A 21226-nucleotide genomic window follows, 5' to 3' on the forward strand; every position below is an offset into this window, starting at 1 on the left:
AAGACTTCTAAAGCACAAGAAATTAAAGCAAGAATTAATAAATGGAATGGACTCAAACTAAAAAGCTTTTTCTCAGCAAAGGATATTATCAATGACGTGAAAAGAGAGCCTACAGAATGGGAGAGAATCTATTCCCACATGCACTTCAGATAGAGCACTTATCTCCAAAATTTATAAAGAACTTACAAAACTTTGCACCAAAAATACAAAGAATCCAATCAATAAATGGGTCAAGGAACTGGACATACTCTTTACAGAAGAAGACATACAGGTGATTAATAAATATATGAAAAAGTGTTCAACATCTCTAGTAATTAGAGAAATACAAATTAAAGCAACTCTAAGATTTCATCTTACTCCAATTAGAATGACTGTTATCAAGAACACAAACAATATTAGATGTTGGTGTGAATGTGGGGAAAAAGGAACACTTGTACATTGCTGGTGGAGTTGCAAATTGGTGCAGACACTCTGGGAAGTAATGTGGAGAATCCTCAGAAAACTTGGAATGGAGTCACATTTTGACCAGTTATCCCACTCCTTGGTTTATACCCAAAGGAATTAAAATCAGTATACTACAGTAACACAGCCACATCAGTGTTTATAGCAGCTTAGTTCACAATAGCTAGATTATGGAACCAACCTAGATGCTCTTCAACAGAGGAATGAATAAAGAAACTGTGGTATATATACACGGTGGAATATTATTCAGCCAGAAAGAAGAATAATATTATGGCATTTGCAGGTAAATGGATGGAGTTGGGGAATATCATGCTAAGTGAAATAAACCAATTCCCCCCCAAAAAAGGCTGAATATTTTCCCTGGTAAGTGGATGATGATATATAATTGGAGTGGGGGGCTGGGGAATGAGAGAAGAATGGAGGAATTTTAGCTTATGTAGAAGGAAATGAGAGGGAGGGGGTTATGAAAAATGGTGGAATGAGACAGACATCATTACCCTATGTACATGTATGATTACACAAATGGTATGAATCTACAATGTGTACAACCATAGAAACAAAATGATGTACCCCATTTGTGTACAATGAATCAAAATGCAGTCTGTAAAAAATAAAAAAAATAAAAAAATTTAAAAAAGAGATGAGGTTGCTAATTTCACATCACAAACACTTGTAATTGCCATCTTTTTATTGGTGCCATCCTAATGTGCGTGAAGTGGTATCTCATTGTGGTTTTGACAAGCATTTCCCTAATTACTAATGAAGCTGAGAATCTTTTTATGTAGGCATTGGACATTTATATATTTTCTTATGTTCTGCATGTCAAATTGTCTTTAGATATGTAATTGGCAAATATTTTCTGCCATTCTGTGAGCTGTATTTTCACTTTATCAATGCTATCCTTTGAAACAAAAAAAATTTATTTTGATAACAAAAAAAGACAATGAATAAATTAAAATAAAGGTGATCAAAGAAAAACTAAGGTAGATTAGAAAATAGAGAAAATGATTTGGAAATCTTTAGAAAATAAATTTTTAGTTTTTCACTGTATCATGGTAAACTATACTTGCATCAATACTAGAAAAAAGAATACAAATACAAATCACAATGTGTTTTGCAAACCTTAAATTCCACTGTTTCATTTAATGTTACTTGTCCGTAGTTCCAATTTTCTCCATAATTTCCTTCCTTTTGGAAAACAGTCTTCTCCATGTTTTTGTCATTGCTGATATTAATGCTTAATTTATATACATTTTCACCATACATATAATACCTAGTTTGGAAATAAGCAGAAATGTTTGGATTCCTACCATATTAGAGTAAATGTGTTTTAGGTTCTTCTAAATCCTTTACTGTCTTTTCTATATCCTATTTTCCTTTGGATGTGGGAATTGCTGGGGGAGGGGAGGGGAGTGTTCCAATGTTTTACTTTTCTATAAATTGGAAAAGTAATAGTGCATGCCTTAAAACATTGACCAACTTGTTAGTGGAATCTGAGACTGGTACCCTGAGAAAGGCAATGTTACTCATTAAATAGGACAACATTTAATATGTGTCTTACCAGAAACTAAGAAAGGAGTGAATAGAAACGTACCAGAAACTAAGACAGGTTGGCTCCAAAGTGGGCTCTAATGGGAGGCTCAAGAGTCCGACTCTTTCTCTTCTCCCTCCTGGTCCAGTTGGTGTAGAAATGTAAAATCCTGTAAAAACAAAGGAAAGGTTTTTACTTGCTTAAATATTAACATTTTCATTTTGTGAGACATATTATTCATAAACAAGAAACTATAAGGTAAAAACATTAGAAAAGATACTTTTGCATAGTAGGTAGGACCTTGGACTTGAGTCCAGAAAGCAGCACCTCTGTCACAACAAACTCTTATTTAGGAAAATCAGGTCACAACTTACAGCCTTCTACTTCAATTCCAATTTGCTAAATGTTTTGATGAATTCAAATTTTTAGAGACAATCAGTACATGAGGGTATGAAGATATGCTGGTTTGTAACTCATGATATACTCAAGTGTTTAAATTCACATCAGAAGGCAAGGTAAAGCATTTCAAAGACTGTTTAATATCACATTTACTACATTACATGTCTGCAAATAAGAATTTACTTAATTTTATAATGTTTTCATCTTCCTGTGTTACTTTGAATGACAACTAATCAGGTCACAGAGGAGCAGGAAGCATGTTAATCTATGTAAAAGCTTTTAAAATGGCACAGGCCACTGCATAAAGTGCTGTCTGTTCTAGAATTCATTATTCCAACCAGTGATGTACATCATCGGAAGTGTACAAAGTGTTGTTGGATAAGAACATCTTGAACATTTTCTTAGGGGAATTTATTTCATTCTTAGTTTACCCCTCATATATTATGATAGGAAGCAGGGAACATGTAATGAGATATGATATGAAGCAAGTAAAATATTAGATTAATCTAATTCAATTGCAATGCAGTTTTTATGAAATGCTGAAATTTAGAGTTTGCTTGAGATTGAGCATCTTCTCTCCTGTGCCTTCCAACAGAAAAAAATATAGGTAATGTTGCATATAAAATCCAAATTCGTATATTTATAATGTGCAGAGTAAGAACAAGACATGAAGAAAAGAAATACTAGTAAGACTTCCTATGGGTACATAAATGCATATTTAGACCACGGAGGCAAAAATTACTCAGAATAAATAAGCGTTTTATCAAGGTGAAATTATGGTCAAATATCTTAATAAATGTAATCTATGCACTTTTATTTGAGTTGGTCATAAAGTATAAAATAAAAATAAATGTGTTTAACATGTTATTTTACTAATACATTATGCATGTTTATATATGCTATGATATTTTATTAATAATCATTCTAGCTATTTAGTGCTCAGTTATATAACCCAATGAAAAAGAGCAGCATACATATAGAGGAGAGGTTTCAAAACCCACTCTTTAAATGCCCAACTCTAAATCCATTTTGAGGAGACTCTATTTTTGGTTGCTTAGGACAGTAGGGGAAAAATAACTAAAATATCACTAATACCATAGAAAAGTAATGAAATGATTAAACTCTTCATAAATATTTGTAGTTAGTTGAAATTGTAGAACACAAACACATTTTATGCTCCTATTTATGTTTGACCACATTCATACACAATTGGTTATGATTTGAAACATTTTGAGTCTGTTATTTACTCATTAAATTGTAATATACACAGGATTTTTAGTCATCAAGATAAGACTTTATATACACATAAAACAAATTAATTATATATACTCTAGTACTTTATGAAATTTACATAAATAAGTAAATGAATAAACAAATATGCACAACATAGCAAATATCATATAGATTTATACATTATGAAATGCAGTAAAATAATACATAATATTAAATTACTAATTCTGTGATATTGCTTAACTCTTTAACAAAGTAGAAGATAAAGACATCCTTGACAAAAGTACCTAAAAATATAGTTAGTCTAACCAGCTAAGTGTCCTTAAATTTCACAATAATTTGCCTGTAAGATCTTGTTTAATACATGCCAGATGCATTAGGGATCACTTCATTTCAAGGCAGTGAATTTCATTTCAATATGATTAGAATTTTTTAAGATTACACATTTATGCATATATTGTTTCTAAGTTTGACCTCTGGGAGCAAAATGGATAAGATGAAAATGTTTAAGGAGGGGTTGGGGTGTAGCTCTATGGTAGAGTACTTGCCTAGCAAGAGCAAAGCTCTGGGTTCAATCCCCAGCACTGAAAAAAATAATGTGATAAAAAATGTTTAAAGGCCACTATTTTGTCTCTTCTGTCTTCTCAATATTTTATATCCTTTTTGCCTTCAATAATTTCAATGTGATAAATTTTAAATTTGCATCTCATTAAGGTTTGGGTATGAGGTGTTCCCCAAAAGCTCATGTGAATGCAGGAATATTCAGAGGGGAAATGATTTGATTGTGAGAACTGTAACCTAATCATTTCATTCTAGTTTGAATGGACTACTTGGGCAATAACTGTAGGCAGGTGGGGTGTGGCTGGAAGGTTGGGTCACTGGGAGTTTCATTTTTCCTTTGGCCTTCTTTCCCTTTCTCTCTGCTTCCTGGGTCCATGAATGGAGTAGTGCTCCTACACCACTTTGGTCCACCATGATGTTCTGCCTCACCTTGAGTTCAGAGCTATGGAGTTGGCTCCATGGACTTAACCTCTGAAACCATGAGCCAAAATAAACTTTTCCTTCTCTAAGTTGTTCTTGTCAGATATTTGGGTCATAGTAATGAAAAGCTTATAGTCATCTTTATTTGATGTGTTCTCAATGAATTGTACACCCAGTTGATTCCACTCAGAGTAGGAAACTAGATATTCACATAGTATTTTTTCTGGAAATCTTATCAGATGCAGGAGAACATCCCAACATTAGAAATGATGAATTATGTCACCATCATCATCTCTTTTTTTATTTCCAAATGTGTCTTAGTCTAAGATCTCTACCTCTCCTTGGGAGTTCTTCATCACCTACACCATTGCTTGATAATGCTTCCTTGTGTGCAGTCTAATTGAACCTTTATTCAAGATCACTGTCTCTTTTTTTTCCTAGTAACAAAATCAAGTAAAAATTCACTCAGATTTGAGGTCTCTGTCTTAAACCTCAATATCTTCCAGCCATAGTTTTTATAATTCTTCTAACTATCTGTAGCAATTCCATACATTTATTTTAATGTTTTCAAACATCTAGAAGTTTTATTACCTCTTGTGTCTTTTTATTTCCCCTATTTTCTGGTCCTTCTATTTTCTCTTCTGTTTATGTCTTGTTAAAATCCTGCTATTTTTCGAGATCATTTTAATCAAATTGTCATCTCCTTAAGAAATTCTTCCAGTGAGAAGCAACCATTTCTTTTTTTGAATTATTAATGTCATGCTGTACTTCTCTGATGTTTGTTAACATAATCTGTTGTGCGTTTTATTTACAAATATGTGATCTCTGTGTGTGTGTGTGTGTGTGTGTGTGTGTCTGTGTGAGTGAGATGCTGGGATAGAACACAGAGAACACAGGACCCCACATATGCCAGGTAAATGCTCTATCTCTGAAACAACACCTAGTCCCAATATTTAGCTTTTTAAACTAGCTAGAAGTTTGGGAGAAAGAAAGATACCTTGTTCATATTTGTATTTTATATATGGATTAGTTAACTTTTGTTTAATACATTTTTATGCTGATTTAATTTACTTTTATGTTTATTAAAGTTCTATACAAAATGGAATGATTAAACATACTTTCTGTAAACATGGAAATTATATGGTCAAATGATAAAATCTTTTAAAACCTTCAACTTTCTTGAAATGTCTTCTAGGGCTCTCAGAATTAACTTCTGAGTTGGTTTAAAACCCAGAAAATTGAATATGTTTTGTTAATTTAAGCACACAGTCTACCCCTTTCTTGAGTCATTGGCTTTTCCTATAACTGCTTTGTGTAAATTTTTTGGCCTATTTCTCCATATACAAAACCTAACCTCTTTGCAAACAACTCAGTTCAAGAGAAGAGATTCTGGGTGTGTGTGTGTGATGCTAGGCAGAGAACAGAACCTGGAGACAGCCTGGCATTCTGGAAACCTGGAGCTCTCTCTGAAGAAAAGGTCGATAGAAGGAGCTTTGTGAGAGGTGTGTACATGAAATGAACTGTGCAAGGTAAATGAACGGTATTCAAAGTGTAGGTTGGGGAATGGTTGGAATTCAGTCAGAGTCTATCAATAATAGACAGTATTATTTTCTAAAATTCAGCATCACAGGAAAGATAAGAAAACAAGGATATTACTTTGAAAACACTAAAGTTACACTTGTAAAAAAATTTGTATGCTAAGAACTACATCTAAAAGCTTAGCACACTATTGAAAATTGAGCCAAATAACTGTTTTACTCCCCAGTATGCTACTTAGAACAGTACCACAGACAATTTTTGCCTCTGAATACTTTTGTGGCATGAAGAGAAAATAGTTACAAAAAAACCTAACATTTATGTAGCACTTTCTGTGTGTCAGGCATTTTTCTAAATTTTTTTAAACATAGTAATCAATTGAATGTTTATAACATGCCTCTTAAACTTGGGTCCTATTATCATCAATTTCACTTTCTGGATAAGAAAACTGAGGCAAAGCGAGAGAAAGAGAATAGATAATTTGCCTAAATGAAAAGTCTGAGATTTAAAACTTGCTAAGACTCCAGGGTCTACATTTAAATGATCTTTAGTTCTATAGATGCTTCTTCCCAGAGCAATAGAAACAATTATAATTTCCTTGAAAAAGGCAAGGAATAAAAACACTTTCTTTGAGCTTTCTAGTTCATTGGTGACCCTTCCATTTCTGAAGTCTTACATATTACTAACCTCCCTTTCCCCATGTGTTCTGAACAAATCAGCCACTTCTGAACACCCCGAGATGCTGCCCTGCATCAGTGCTTCCATTTCCTCCAATTCCCTCGTTTCTGAGAAATAAAGAGAAAACTGCACATTGACAGCACACAGATTTAGGAGCTGTGGCTCCACCAAGGGAGAGTTCTTTAGAAGATTTGGAAAATGGAAGCAGCTTAGATGTTCTTCCCTAAAGTCATGCTAATTCGAAGTTCATCTGTTTCATTTAGGTCTTCCTGTCATTTAAAGTGAAGGCAAAGAACAAAAAAATACCCTACATGGATAAGAGGAACAGCAGGAGAGACTTAATTCTCTTCCATTTCAGATGTAGGATGTTCTGACACATAAAAAAGCCAGTTGGAAGAAAAATACCCCTGGGGGTGAATGGCTGGTAGATTATGAAATCACAGGTTTGAGAGCTGGAGAGAACCTATTAAGACCTACCGTGGTCCTCATTACCTCTCTGCCTCTGGTGTGCTCTGACCTGCTCTACCTTGTCTAATTTTAAGTAACTCCTGCTATATGACTTTCTCCTGAGACTCCATTTCCCACCCAACTATTTAAAATCTCCGTCTGACATTCAACCTGTTTCCCTTTCGTCAGTTTCATCTACTTTCTTTGGTTATGTAATCTGTGGGCAACCTGAAACCTTTTCTCTCCTGGAATGCACTAACATTCCTCAAATATCAGTGGAATTATTTTATCTCTTATTATGATGACATAAAAGTAGAAAAATGATAATTTGAATGTCAAGGATTTCAACTACATAAAAGGTATCTGTCATAGTCAATAGATATAAATACTTTCTTCACTTTCTGCAACTACTCTTGTCCAACTGTGTTAGAGATTTTTTTTTATTACACTGTGGGGAAAAATTTATCAGATTATTTGACTATTAGGCCTTCTATAGAGGGTTAGAGTGACTATTGTATAGGAATTAGTCTTCCTCTTGTATGTTACTAATTTATCCATGGAGGATCAGGCTCTGGGATATAATTTATTCAGAGAAGATTAATTATGTGGGAGGATATGCATGTCACCATTCTCAATACTAAATGCTTTTGGCCTTATAGGATTGGCCATCTACATAAAGCAAATTTTTTATGTGTAGGTCCACACTGGTAACTAAATTTGCAATACTCTATTTTCACTCCTTTCAGACTATTTAGAACCTGACCTTTTCTCACCACATCTGCTCCCTGATCAGAATCCCTTGACCTCTTGTCTAGTGTTATGATTTGGATGTCAGGTGTCCCCCAAACACTGATGTGTGAGACAATGCAGAAAGGTTCAGAAGAGAAATGATTGGGTTGCAAGGGTTTTAACCCAATCAGTTAATTAATTCCCTGATAGGGATTAAGTGAGTGGTAATGGAAGTGGTAGGGTATGACTGGAGGAGGTGAGAACTGGGAGCCTGGTTTTGGGATATATATTTGTATGTAGACAGTGGAGGTTCTCTCTTTGCCTTCTGATCGCCATGTGAGCTGCTTCCCTCTGACACGCATTTCCACCATTATGTTCAGCCTCACCTTGAGCCCAAAGATATGGACGTAACTGTCTATGGACTGAGACCTCTGAAACTGTAAGCCTCCAAATGACTTATCCTCCTCTACAATTGTTCTGGTCGGATCTTTTAGTCATAGCAGTGAAAAAGCTGACTTCAAAACATCTAGGTCAAGGGACAGCCTTGCACTAGTCTCCCTGTGTTATGGTTTGGGTCTTAAATATCCCCACAGTCTAGTAATTTGAAGATGTAGTCCTCAGTGCAGCCAGGTTCAGAGGTGGAGTTTGGGAAAATGTCAGGATCATGAAGGCTTTGACCTCTCTGGGAATAAATTCATTAATAGCTGAATGAATGACTGGGAGGTGGTGGAAACTGTAGGCAGATGGGCATGGTTGGAGGATGCAAGTCACTAAGGGTATGCCCTTGGTGACTACATATTTTTCCTGCCCTCCCAACCCCTTGCTTCATGACTTCCATGAACTGAGCAGCTTCCCTCTGCTACGGCTTTCCACCATGATATTCTTCCTCACCTCAAACAGATAGGAATAGAACCAGCAGACTGTGGACTGAAAATCTCCGTAAATATGAGTCAAAATAAATTTTTCCTCCTTGCTGGAGGTGGTGGCACACGCCTGTAATCCCTGTGGCTCTGAAGGTTGAGACAGGAGGATCTCAAGTTCAAAGCTAGCCTCAGCAATGGCAAGTGCTAAGCAACTCAGTGAGACCCTCTCTCTAAATAAAACACAAAATAGGGTTGCGGATGTGGCTCAGTGGTCAAGTGCCCCTGAGTTCAATGCCCGGTACCCCCCCAAAAAAAACAATAAATGATTTCTTAATCCTCCTTTAAATTTGTTTATGTAAGGTATGTCGATGATAGCAACAAATAGCTGACTAATATACCAGGTGTCTCTCCTCTTGGCCTTCCACATACTGTTCTGCAACTACCAGTCAGAGTGAGACCTTCCACTCCAGTGCTCACGAATCTCAATTATCTTCTTATTTCGCTCAGAGAAATAGTCAGATCCATAGAAAAGTCATCACCATCTGAACCCTCTGCCCTAATCATTGCACTCCAGGTATCCTGTCCTCCTGGCTCATCTTCAAACAGGTTGGACATGCTCCCCTTTAGCATCTTAGCTCTGTTCATTCCCTCTGTCTAGAATAATCTATGTGGCTAATTCCTTAATTGTTTAACGTTTTGATTCATATGTCACTTTCAGTGGCCCTGAACCCGATTACCTTATTTTAAATATAATGGCACTTTAACACCTGCCTTTCCCCTTTCCTTTGCCAAGGTTTACGGTTTTTCAGATTACTCATCTACGATTAACCTATCGGAATGTTAATTACCTTTTATATATTCTGCTTATTTTCTATTTTTTCCTTTGTAGATTGTGTGATCTATGAAAGCAGGAAATCTGATTTATTTTGTTCATAGATGTATTCTGAATATTTTGAATAGGGCCTGGGGCTCACCAAAAGCTTCTCAAAGGAGTGAAATAATTAATGGAAAGGAGCTCTTAGTGATGATTATGAACATTGATTAAAAGAATTCATTTTTTAGAAAAATATTTTGATCAAGGTGTAGTATGATGAACCACATTTTAATATTTTAGGGTGTCACTGTCTAAAGATTCAGGATTTATTAGAAACATTACTACTCTGAGTAAATTAACCCTATAATGTTATTTAGCTGTACATTGTTACTCATAATTAGCATTAAATTAACCATTTATTTTCATGGGATAAAAGTGAAACAATTGATCTTCATAACAGAAGTAACTATTAATAACAAGTAGCAAAGTGCATGTGTTTAGATTTTGTTTTGCTCTAAGCTGTTTGATTTAGACAAAAAATTATGCAGAATTTACTCATGAAGTCAAAATTGTTTCAACTTGAAACTTTTCATGGATTTTAGAATTGGTGATATGTGATCTGTATTCTTAATGTCTAGAATTGCACATTGTTAAAGGAGCTTTATCTTCTGATTCTTCTTTATGATTCTGGTTTTCTTTGTCAAATACTATTGTCTGTGATGTTAATGTTTCCACCAGGAATCCAATTCTAATAGCACATTCTCATGAAAATATATTTACAGATAACAGCTTTCCCTTAAGACTGTGATCTAGCATCCCTGGGCCTTCCAGAAAAAGTCCACCTATCTCTACTGCAAAGTGATATGATATTATATATAAAAATTCTAAGGAATTCATTAAAAATAAACTGAGCTAACAAGTTCGTGAAAACTGCAGGGTATAAGATCAATACACAAATGGATTGTATTTCTGTGCACTAGCAATGAATAATCAGAAAATAAAATTCAGGCAAAGCAGACCAACACTCTGAAAAGGAAATTACCTCACATAAATCTAGTTACTAAATAACAAATATAGAAAAACAACTTGTCTCCTTTTTTCTAATGAACTTTTTGTGTACTCTGGAACATATGCTGAATGAATATATAAGGTAAAAGTATATTTTTGAAACATTAAATTTTACTTGCCTATTTGATTATCATTTTTCATTTAAATGCATTTATTAGGTCATGATTTTAAGAAAAAGTTCTATAAAATCTTTTTGATTTAATATTGCTTTCACTTACTCCTTTTGTTTTAATTTAAGATTTAAATAAAAATTATACCTGTGATATTGCCAAAAGTATGGTCAAAATTTGGTCCAGTAAAAGGAGGAAAGGTGGATCCCTGAATTCTTTCCCATTCATTGTCATCATTTAGATCCTGGATCCAGAAACAAAAGCCGTCCTCAAAATTACAGTTAATTTTTTCATAATCTGTGAAATAAGAATGAAAGAAAATTCTTGAATTTAGTTCCTGCTAGAAGCAGTTATATTAGATTATATTAAAAGCAAGCTAACTTCATAGAGTTTACAGTTGAGTGGGATATATAAAACCAGTCTTTTCCATTAATTTAGTCCAAAAAACCTTTTTGTTTTCAACTGTGTTAAATTAATTTGTTTCTAATATTTATCATGAAGAACAAATACAAGGTTTTGTTATTTCATTTTTATATCTTATCTTCATTGTTTTACCCATACAAATTTATTCCCCAAATTTCTTTCTCCTTAAAACTGAATTTTGATCAAAAAATTAAGTCTATGTGCAAACTGCTCTGAATTAAACAAATAATATTTTACTTGTAATATTTGCAGTATATAACATTTTAATTTAATTTTCTATCAATTTATAATTTTTATCAAATTGATTACTTGATTTCTATGAAGAATGTGAACTAATTTATAATTTCTTTCTAAGTATTAATTAAAGGAGATGTACATAAAAATGCTCATTAAAGAGCTTGCATGATGAACATTTTAGGTCTTGATACTTTTAAAATTCTATTACAATATTAGGAATATTAAAATTCAAAGGCAGAAAAATAAATAATACTTACTATTAAGCTCACTGCTATTAAATGCAGTATATGTTGCACTAAAGCCAATATAATCATTTTCATCAGATTCTATGAGAAAGGTGATAGTAACTTGATTGGAAAAGATTCTAATTGTGCCAGGATTAGTTTCCCAAAGAGAGGCTACAAAAGAAAATGAATTACTGTTATATGCATACATCTGTTCATCCATCCATTTATCCATTTATCAATTTTTGATTTACTGACTGATTATCAATCTGTTTGATACCATTCAGTTAACTAAAGCATTATTCTTGTGATTAATTTATTTTAATTGAATTGTGTCTTCTAAGCATTGGAAAATCTTCAAATTATTATACATATTTATGGTTTGAAAAAAACCTTTTTCATTTTTAATTGGTAGGTACATACATTATGTACATGTTTAAAAACAAATGATGCATTTTTTCTTTACTGAAAATATTCTTGTAACAAATACAAAATTTAAACAGTTCTAAAACGAAAAGATAGTTTGGCTCTATCAGTTATGTCCCATGCCATACCAAAATGTGCTAAATTGTGATCACAATGGTAAAAACAAGAGTATATCTTTGTTTCTTTACTGATATAATTGTAGGATCTCAATATAATACTTGGTGATTAAGTATTGAATCCATAGCACTTTATATTGAGTTTATCATTGTTCTTTCTGGCTTAACTCTAAGCCACACAAAATGTTATCTTTCAATTTTTGATTCTCAAGGGTTGTTGTAGTGCTTGGGATGTAGAGTTTTCATATGAAGTCTTATAAAATGATTATTAAATGAAATATCCTTTTGTACAACTTACAGCTTAGCATATATATTCTCAAAGGGGGCAAAATTACCTCAAAGAGTGTGAAAATTGGTTTTCAGGGTGAAACACAGTCTTAGATTTTTTTTTATTTGTAAAGTCCAGATATACACACATAAACGGATATACATAAAATATTTAAATTATCTGGGGAGCATACAGAATAAAAAAAAGTATAAAAGGGTTTCTTATTGGTGATCATAATGAAAAAACAAATTAAGAAAGAATGATCTATCATTTCAGTTGGACAATCTGAACTAGGTATCAGTTTCTGGTGTGTGAAATTGACCACACTTGTAGACAAAGCATCACTGATATTTTTGGGTTTTAAAGAGAGACATTTGATGAACTATGGAAAATTCCATACTCATGCAGAAATTAGTAAACACTGTGATGCATATGATAATCTTAACAGAATCTAATATAAAAAAACATTATGAGTGGCATTCATTCACATCTTAATATTTTCCTCCAAAATGTGTGTCCTCCAGTGTTTCCTAATGAAGAATTATATTGGTTATTTAGGCTCCTCCTACCAGCATACGTAACTGTGTAACCAAAATTGCTCTCATGTTGAAAACCTTTGTAGTTCATAAGTGTCTAGACACTTAAGGTCCTGTAAAAATTTCAGAAACTTTCCTTTAAACTTGTCTGCCTTTCTCCTTCTTGCTTTCTTTCTAAGCATTGGAATCCTCTGGCACTATTGCTTCTGGTTGGATGTGAATGAGGCTCATGGCTCAATGGCCCCTTTGATGGTTGTGATGTGGTAGGATTCCTGCATTTTCCAATGTTATGTACTGGTCTAAATAGATTCAGGGTGTATGTCCTGAGATCCATTAACCTGCTTCAAAGATACAGACAAACCTCTTCAAAGGGTGTAGAATATGTGTCTGTAGACATTTTGTAAAACTTTCCTCAGATTTTTAAGGTCTCCTTGAACCACAGATTCAATGAAAGACAAGTATCTTATGCATAAATGAAGGCAGTAGAGGGTAGTGGTTCAGAGCTGGGGTTTCAGTCAGTATTTAATTCAGTTCTTTCTTTATGTCTTACTAGATTTTTCTGTGCCTTAGTTTTCTCTGCGATAATAAATTTTCCGTTAAGATTTGTTGTAAGGAGTAAATCATTTCCATATGGAACAGTGACTGATGTACAGTAAAGGCTCAATGAATGCTGGCTGTGGTATCTCTCTCTCACCAATTTATTTTAAGTCATGGAAAGGCAGAGATTATGGCTCAATGCTTTCTGTACCTCGGTCATTGTGCCAGAACATGGGAGAAGTTTAGTCTATATTTGAGTGCATGTATGAAAATATGAATGTACAGAGTGATACAGTTTGCCTACATAAAAGAAACATCTTTTGTTGAAAGAATAAAGAAACCAATTACCTAATAATTTTATAAAAGGTGAATTTTTACTATATTACATTATAGTTGATAGAATAAAAATCTCGATACTAATTCCTTAAGAAAATTCAGTATTTCCTTCACAAATTCTATAATCTATAAATATTAATTTACATAGAGTTGTCAGACAGTCACACCTGAATGTGAACAAGCTCCTCATTTTTCTTCTAATAGCAATGACCCTGGTGAATAGGTTTTGTGAAAGAGAACAGGGAAGCATGATAAAGATGCTGGAAAGTTGGGAAAGAGGGTGATAGATAGGAATGACAGACTTTGTAAAGAGTAGGATTCAACAGAAAAAAGTTCAAAGTCAGTTATGTTATTTCATTTATGGAAGTAAAAATGTTTGCACTAGAATATCCCCTGCATGATATAAAGGATTTTTAATGTGTTTGACACATTTCATGGAGGAAAGTAAGAAGGTTCTCTATTAGAAATATTTGATTGATGAGTTACAAAACAAAAAACTGAGGAATTATTCAACATGAGAGAAACCCTATGGGAGTCCTGACAAAAAATTCTTACTTTTGCTAGATAATCATGATTAGATAATCTTTTAGAGCTTATGGAAGGGACAAATCTTTAAGTCAGTGCTCATTAAAATTTTCTAAGTAATATATTCCTTAAGCAGTATGAAATGTCCTTCTTTATCCCTTCTAACTTTGGTTTAAAGTCCACTCTGTCTGATATGAGGATGGAAAAACCCTGCTTGTTTATGCAGTCCATGTAAGTGATATATTTTTTCCCAACTTTTCACCTTCAGTCTGTGGATGTCTTCCTAGGAGGTGAGTCTCTTGAATACAGTATATTATTGGGTCTTTTTTTTTTTTTTAATTCAATTTGTCAGTCTATGTCTTTTGATTGAGAGTGTAGGCCATTAATATTCGGGGTTATTATTGAAATATGATTTGTATTCCCTGTCATTTTGTTTTGTAACTTGACTTAGTTTCTCCTTTGATTGACCTTTACTTTAGGGTAGTTCCTCCCTTTGCTGGTCTTCATTTTTTTTTTTTTTTTCATTTCGTCCTCATGGAATATGTTGCTAAGGATGTTCTACAGCACAGGTTTTCTAGTTGTGAATTCTTTCAACTGTTGTTCATCAGAGAAGCTTTTTATTTCATTTTCAAATCTGAAGCTTAATTTTGCAGGCTATAAAATTCTTGGTTGCCATCCATTTTCTTTCAGAGCTTGATACATGTTATTCCAGGACCTCCTGGCATTGAGGGTCTGGGCTGAGAAATCAGCTGAGATCCGAAATGTTTTCCCCCTGCATGTAATTTGAATTTTTTCTCTTACAGCCTTTAAAATTCTATCCTTATTCCGTATGTTAGTCATTCTTATTATAATGTACCTTGTGGGTCTGCTCTAACTTTGTACATTTGGGGTCCTATAAGTCTCTCGTAGTTGATTTTTCATTTCATTCATTAGATGCGGGAAGTTTTCTGATATTATGCCATTGAAAACATTGTGCATTCCTTTGATTTGTATCTCCATGCCTTTGTCTATTCGAATAAATCCTAAATTTGGTCTTTTCATGTTATCCCACTTTTCGTACAAGTTCCTTCCATTCATGTTTTTTAACCATCTTCTCTGTGGGGTCAACTTTATTTTCAAGAGTATATGTTTTGTCTTCGTTGTCTGAGGTTCACTGTCTTCCAAGTGGTCTAGTCTGTTGGTGATACTTTACATTGAATTTTTAATTTGGTTTATTGTTTCCTTCATTTTGAGATTTCTGGGGGGAGCACAGGTTGAAGAAACTGTAGAAAACTTGGCTCTCTCCAGCTCAGTGAGTCCTGAAGTGTGCAGGGAAGGCAGGGACCAGCTACAATGGGTGACTGTAAGAGGGTGTGAGGGCATCTTGCTATCTGACTCACCCACTGGCCCAGCACCCACTGGGCTGGAGCTAACATTCAAACTTCAGATAACCCCACCTATTGGTGGAGAAGGGAAGCTGAGAAAAATTTTGAAAGCCAATGGAATCAATCATTCAATTTTCCATTGAGACTTTCCTCCTTTATTTATTTGTTCTTATCACCCTCTCTCTCACACTTCTACCATCTTTGAATCCAAATATTTTTCATGTATCAATTTATTGATGAAAGGGATATCTGAATCATATATGACAGTTTTGTTGTATATTCTTACATTTTTACTTTTTAAAAAATATCTGTACATATTTTTTTTCTCTCACCAACCTGTCTCGCTGGATTCTTTCTCACTTCTCTCATACAAATAGCCAACCTCTATTAACTCCTCCCTCCCTGTTACTGCAAATTTTTACTTCTATCTTCTCTCCCTCTCCCTCATAAACATCAAGTCTTACACCCTTCTGTTCCTTCATTTGAAATGGTAAACCCTTTTAGCAAATTTACCATTTATATTGTAGACAATAATTGAACACTTCATTTCTGTCTACTATGACAAAAATGTAAATACCTTAATAGAAAAACCATTTGATTTAAGGTTGTATATCATTTGCATCAGGTGCTGTTAATATTGGTCTCCCCCTCAAAAGTAAGGTAGTGGAAGCCTTCAAGAGACACTATAAGACTACAGGGTAGAATCTGTGCTGCCTCAGCTCCATATCGTTAGATTAGAAGACACATAAACAACATGAAAAAACAAGGGAACAAAGTGCTTCAAACAAACCAAGATGTTCCAACAATAGACAACACAGTAGAAGGAACGTCAGAGAAGGAGTTTTGAAAATACATAGTTAGATTGATCTTCAGAATAAAGGATGACATTGGAGAGAAAATACAGGAAGTGAAAGATCATGTCAATAGACAGAGATTATAAAAAGGAATCAAGCAGAAATCCTTGAAATAAATGAAACAATAAAACAGATTAAAAATTCAATTTAATGTATTCCTATCAACAGAAGTGAGTAAATGGATACTTTTGAGAATACACGAAAGTGTCTCAATACAAAGCATAAAGTTTATCAAAAATGCTTTTCCTGAAAAATGTTTGCATAGATTACTTAATTCCAAATCCACGAAATGGTTATTTTGTTGTAGGATAAACCAACAACAAAGGAAGATTACACAGTGTTAAAGGACGGTGGTAAGGATATAATGTCAGCAGTCCTGTTTTGTGGAAATGGAATTTCACCTGAGCACTTGGTAAAGAACTGCATTAACAACTATGAACTCAAAACACATATTCTGAACTTGGCACTTTGAAATCAACTTCAATGTTCTTAGTGTGCTTTCTCAGACTGTTTATGCTGTAATTCTTTGAGGATGCTTCGGAACATTTATGGGTTTTCCTGAACGAAAAATTAAATGCGCTCACTCATACTTCTAACATATGTGGTATTGATAATTATTATCACCATTTGAATTTAATATTATACCTTCATCACTATAACGTAAAAAGAATATTTTAAGCTCATTCTCCTGGCAATATATTCTCATTGACTTCTGTTCTGTTTGAAGACCCCATCACACTCTATTTTTTTTTTTTTTTTTATGTAATGTCTATCTTTCTGTAACACTTTTTACCAGTTAGAGAACTTTTACATCATAACTCTATCTGAAAGTGAAAAATGCCTTTGGGATTTGTTTATCTTGTTTGTCCTATCAAGAACACAGCAACTATTTCATGGTGTTAGATAGTTTATAATTTCTTTGTATAACCCATTTCCCCTAATTTATGTAATAGATCTACATATTTTCAAAGTGATAAAAGTGACAACAGCATTTGAGATACATTTCTGAATTGGAATTGAATGAAAGGAAATCTGGTATCTCTCACACGAAAGATTTGCAAAGATTTTATATAAGATGGGCTTGTAAACCGAGAATGAAAGTACTGAAATTATTTCAATAAGAAATAACTTTAAAGTTATGAAAGTTATTAAAAGTTTAAAGTTAAGCTTGTCTCTACTGAAAACCCACCTTAATATCATATAATAGAATTACAAACATATTAATCTAAATTTAAATCAACACTGAATTTTTACATTATACCATGCACTATGGTAAGATATAATTGCTTTTCTTTATAAGTGTTATTTTGTTTTAAAATTTAAGTTTTAACAAACTTATCATTTTTTTCTGATTAAAATTAAAATATTTAGTTATTTTCAAAAATTTGAAATAAAAAATTTTAGATGACCTTAAGTGGAAGACTCTGTTTTTATTTAGAAACACTTTTATAGATCTCTTTCTATTCTCTTTCATACTACAGTTTTATGGTGATTATTTGTGCATTATTTGCATCAATATGCTTAACTATTTAATATTTACTCATAAATTACTGATAGTTTAAGCATTGAAAATCGTGTTTAGATAAATCAAGGTGTTTGAAGAGTAAAGGAATGTGAAGGTACCTACCACTTACTGAACATTTAACTTCCTTCAATTTAGGTTTCATTGTCTGTAAAGGAAAGACTATAATAACACCTAAATAATTGGTGTGGGGGAGCGTTTATTGAGCTGACAAAGAACTGACAGCACTACTTTATGCATTGTAAGTGATCAATGTATGCTAAAATTTATTAATGTCACAGCCTTTGAAGATATTTATATGAACTTGAATATTTGTCCACCTAAGTAAACATTTATGTTGATTATAATTTTGAAGAAGTGCATTTGTCAATAACAAAAATGATTATGAAATAATTCACACATTTATTTAAACCAAATGTTATTTACCATGAGTTCGCATGTTTTATGGATTCTCATTACTCTATTTGTATTTGGACTTTCAAAGCACAAGGAAAAATTCCATTATTCATTAAGTATTAAAATTTTCTAATCAATTAATCAATTAATTAAATCAGTGAATAAAATGAATTTTAATTTAATTTAATTGGTTATTTTAAAATAAATTTATTAAAATGTATCTTAATTAAAATTTAAATATTAAAAATTAAAAATTAAATTAAGATAACTTGAAAGTAGAGAATTTTGATTTGATGTCTGCCTCATACATAACTAGTTCTGTGAACTTGTGATTATTTAACCTTTTAGATCTTATTTGACTCATACATGCTTTGCAGATTTGTTGAAAATATTAAATAAGATGATCTACATAAATCATTTTGCAGTGTCAGATCAATAGCATCCCTAAAATCTAAATATTATTCACATTTATTTAAATATTTCCAATCATTAAATCAATTAAAGATATTTTATTAGATATGACTCACTTTTCATTACCTACAGTCTGAATGGTGAAATGACCAAACTTTAATAGCAGGATTCCGCCTGGAATTTTGCCCCTACTTAAAATGACTACCATAAATAGCACTTCTGAGGCCAAATGGATTAAGTGGGCTGGCAAATATACATTACTCATGCATCCCTGCCTCCTCCTTGGCTATCGGTTTCCTTATACTAATGATAAATGTTAGGTAGTAGCAGTGCTATCTACACTACTGTTTACTGAGTTTATCTCTGATGCTAGACTCTTTTACCCAACAAAGTGGACATTGACAGAGATTCTGTGTGTTTGTGACTTATGCAACAACAGAGACAATAGAATAATAAGATTTAGTGTTTGTCTGAATTTTGTTTAACGAAGAGTATTGTTTGAGGAATGGATGATAAACAAATATATATTTCTTTCACATGATTTTTAAAAACATTTATTAGAAGAGGACCGTGTAAAATAGTTACTATTTTGTTACAAAGATTATATAGAACACCAGTTTCCTAATTTTCTTAATGAGGACCAGTTTTGTTTTTTCCTTCAGTAACTTAAATTTCAAGTTCATATTAGTTCAAAATTAAAGGGAAAACATCTTACTCCAAAAAACTTCTCACATATTTTCATTTTGATAATGGATTATATTATATTCTTATAACTTACCTCTTAGAATCTTGCTTGGTCCTATACCTTCATAAATATATAACACATCTCTATAATATGTATTAAAAGAATCGAAGCTCAGTTTGATGGAAAGTCCTTGGTTTACACTAAATTAAAGGCATAAATAGGTTACAACACTTTTAGCCATTGTCATAATTCTTAATGTGGTCTAGATTGAATATATTTTCTTTTGTTGTGTTAAAAATCACATGACATCACATGACGTCTACTTCCTTAACAAGTTTTTGAGTGCACAGTCCACTATTAATTATTAACCCAATGTTGAATAGCAGATATCTAGAACTTATCTGAATAGCAACTTCTATTGATTTGTCCCTCCTGCCCCTGGTAACCACATTCTGCTTTCATTTCTGGAGGTTTAACAACTTGAGGAACTTCTCATAAAGGAAATCATGCAGTATTTACCATGTGTGCCTGGCTTATTTCACTTAAGTTAGTGTCCTTAAGGTTCATCCACACTGTACCACCAACAGGGCTTCCTCTTTTTATTGTTGCATAGCATTCCACTGTGTATATAGGACATATTTCTTTTATCCCCTTACGTGTTGATGGAAATTCAGTTTCTTTCCATTCCTTGGCTATTGTGAATAATGCTAACATATACAAAGGAGTGCAGATAAATCATGTGAGATCCTGATTTCAGTTCTTTTGAATAAATACCCAGAAATGAGATTATTAGATCATACAGATTTTCTATTTTTAATTTTCTTTTTGAGCACCACATATCACTGTATCATTTTATACTCATATATTTAGTGCACAAGGATTCCAATTTCTCCACATTCTTACCAACACCTGTTTCATTTTGATTTTTGTAATGATCATCCTAACAGGTGCCAGATAATATCTTATGGTTTTGATTAACAGTTCCCTGATGATAAGGGGGCATCTGAAAATGAGTAGAGGTTTAGTCTCCAAAGCCAAGCAGAAGCCTTGAGAAATGACCTGTCCCAGAAGCTGATCCTGGGTGAATACGGTCTTCTGGCCACGGGCACAAGAAATTTGATTTTTAGGTATAGTTTTAGTAGTAACTTGGTCTAGCAGACAAATGCAGATCTTCTTCCCAAAGAAAGTTAATTTTTAAATGTCTAAAGGTAATTATTGAGAAATGACTATTTGTGATAAGACCCAAGATCTGACAAACACTGCATTATAAATCTAATCAGGGGTGGGAGTTCAGAGCTGGAGTTCAGTCTTCGAGGAGTAGAGGGGGTGACAGTAAAATGAATTGGTGGCTAGGAACAGGGCACAATTAAAAGTCATCTAAGAAGAAACCCGTGTTTATGGATTTGAGCAGTGTTTGTTGCCAGGGAGATAGAACAGTGGCATGTGGTTAAAAAAAAAAAAAATAGAAGAAAAAGGAAAAATGAAAAACCAAAAATACAAAAATAACCTGACATAGCC

The 21226-nt window shown here is 33.2% G+C and overlaps 1 protein-coding gene across 1 annotated transcript in view; it reads right to left on the minus strand.

Annotated features, from left to right (window-relative positions):
* Tmprss15 (transmembrane serine protease 15) overlaps positions 1-21226 on the minus strand; it is a 129147-nt gene that overhangs the window by 63341 nt on the left and 44580 nt on the right. Inside the window, exons 8-12 of the mRNA XM_047565066.1 lie at positions 19802-19908; positions 11766-11906; positions 10996-11145; positions 2057-2162; positions 1585-1735 (exon numbers count right to left, since the gene is read on the minus strand). Of these exons, the coding sequence (XP_047421022.1) occupies positions 1585-1735; positions 2057-2162; positions 10996-11145; positions 11766-11906; positions 19802-19908 (655 nt within the window). The remainder of the gene's footprint in view (positions 1-1584; positions 1736-2056; positions 2163-10995; positions 11146-11765; positions 11907-19801; positions 19909-21226) is intronic.

Source organism: Sciurus carolinensis, chromosome 9 (genome assembly GCF_902686445.1).
Source record: "Sciurus carolinensis chromosome 9, mSciCar1.2, whole genome shotgun sequence".
NCBI lineage: Eukaryota > Metazoa > Chordata > Mammalia > Rodentia > Sciuridae > Sciurus > Sciurus carolinensis.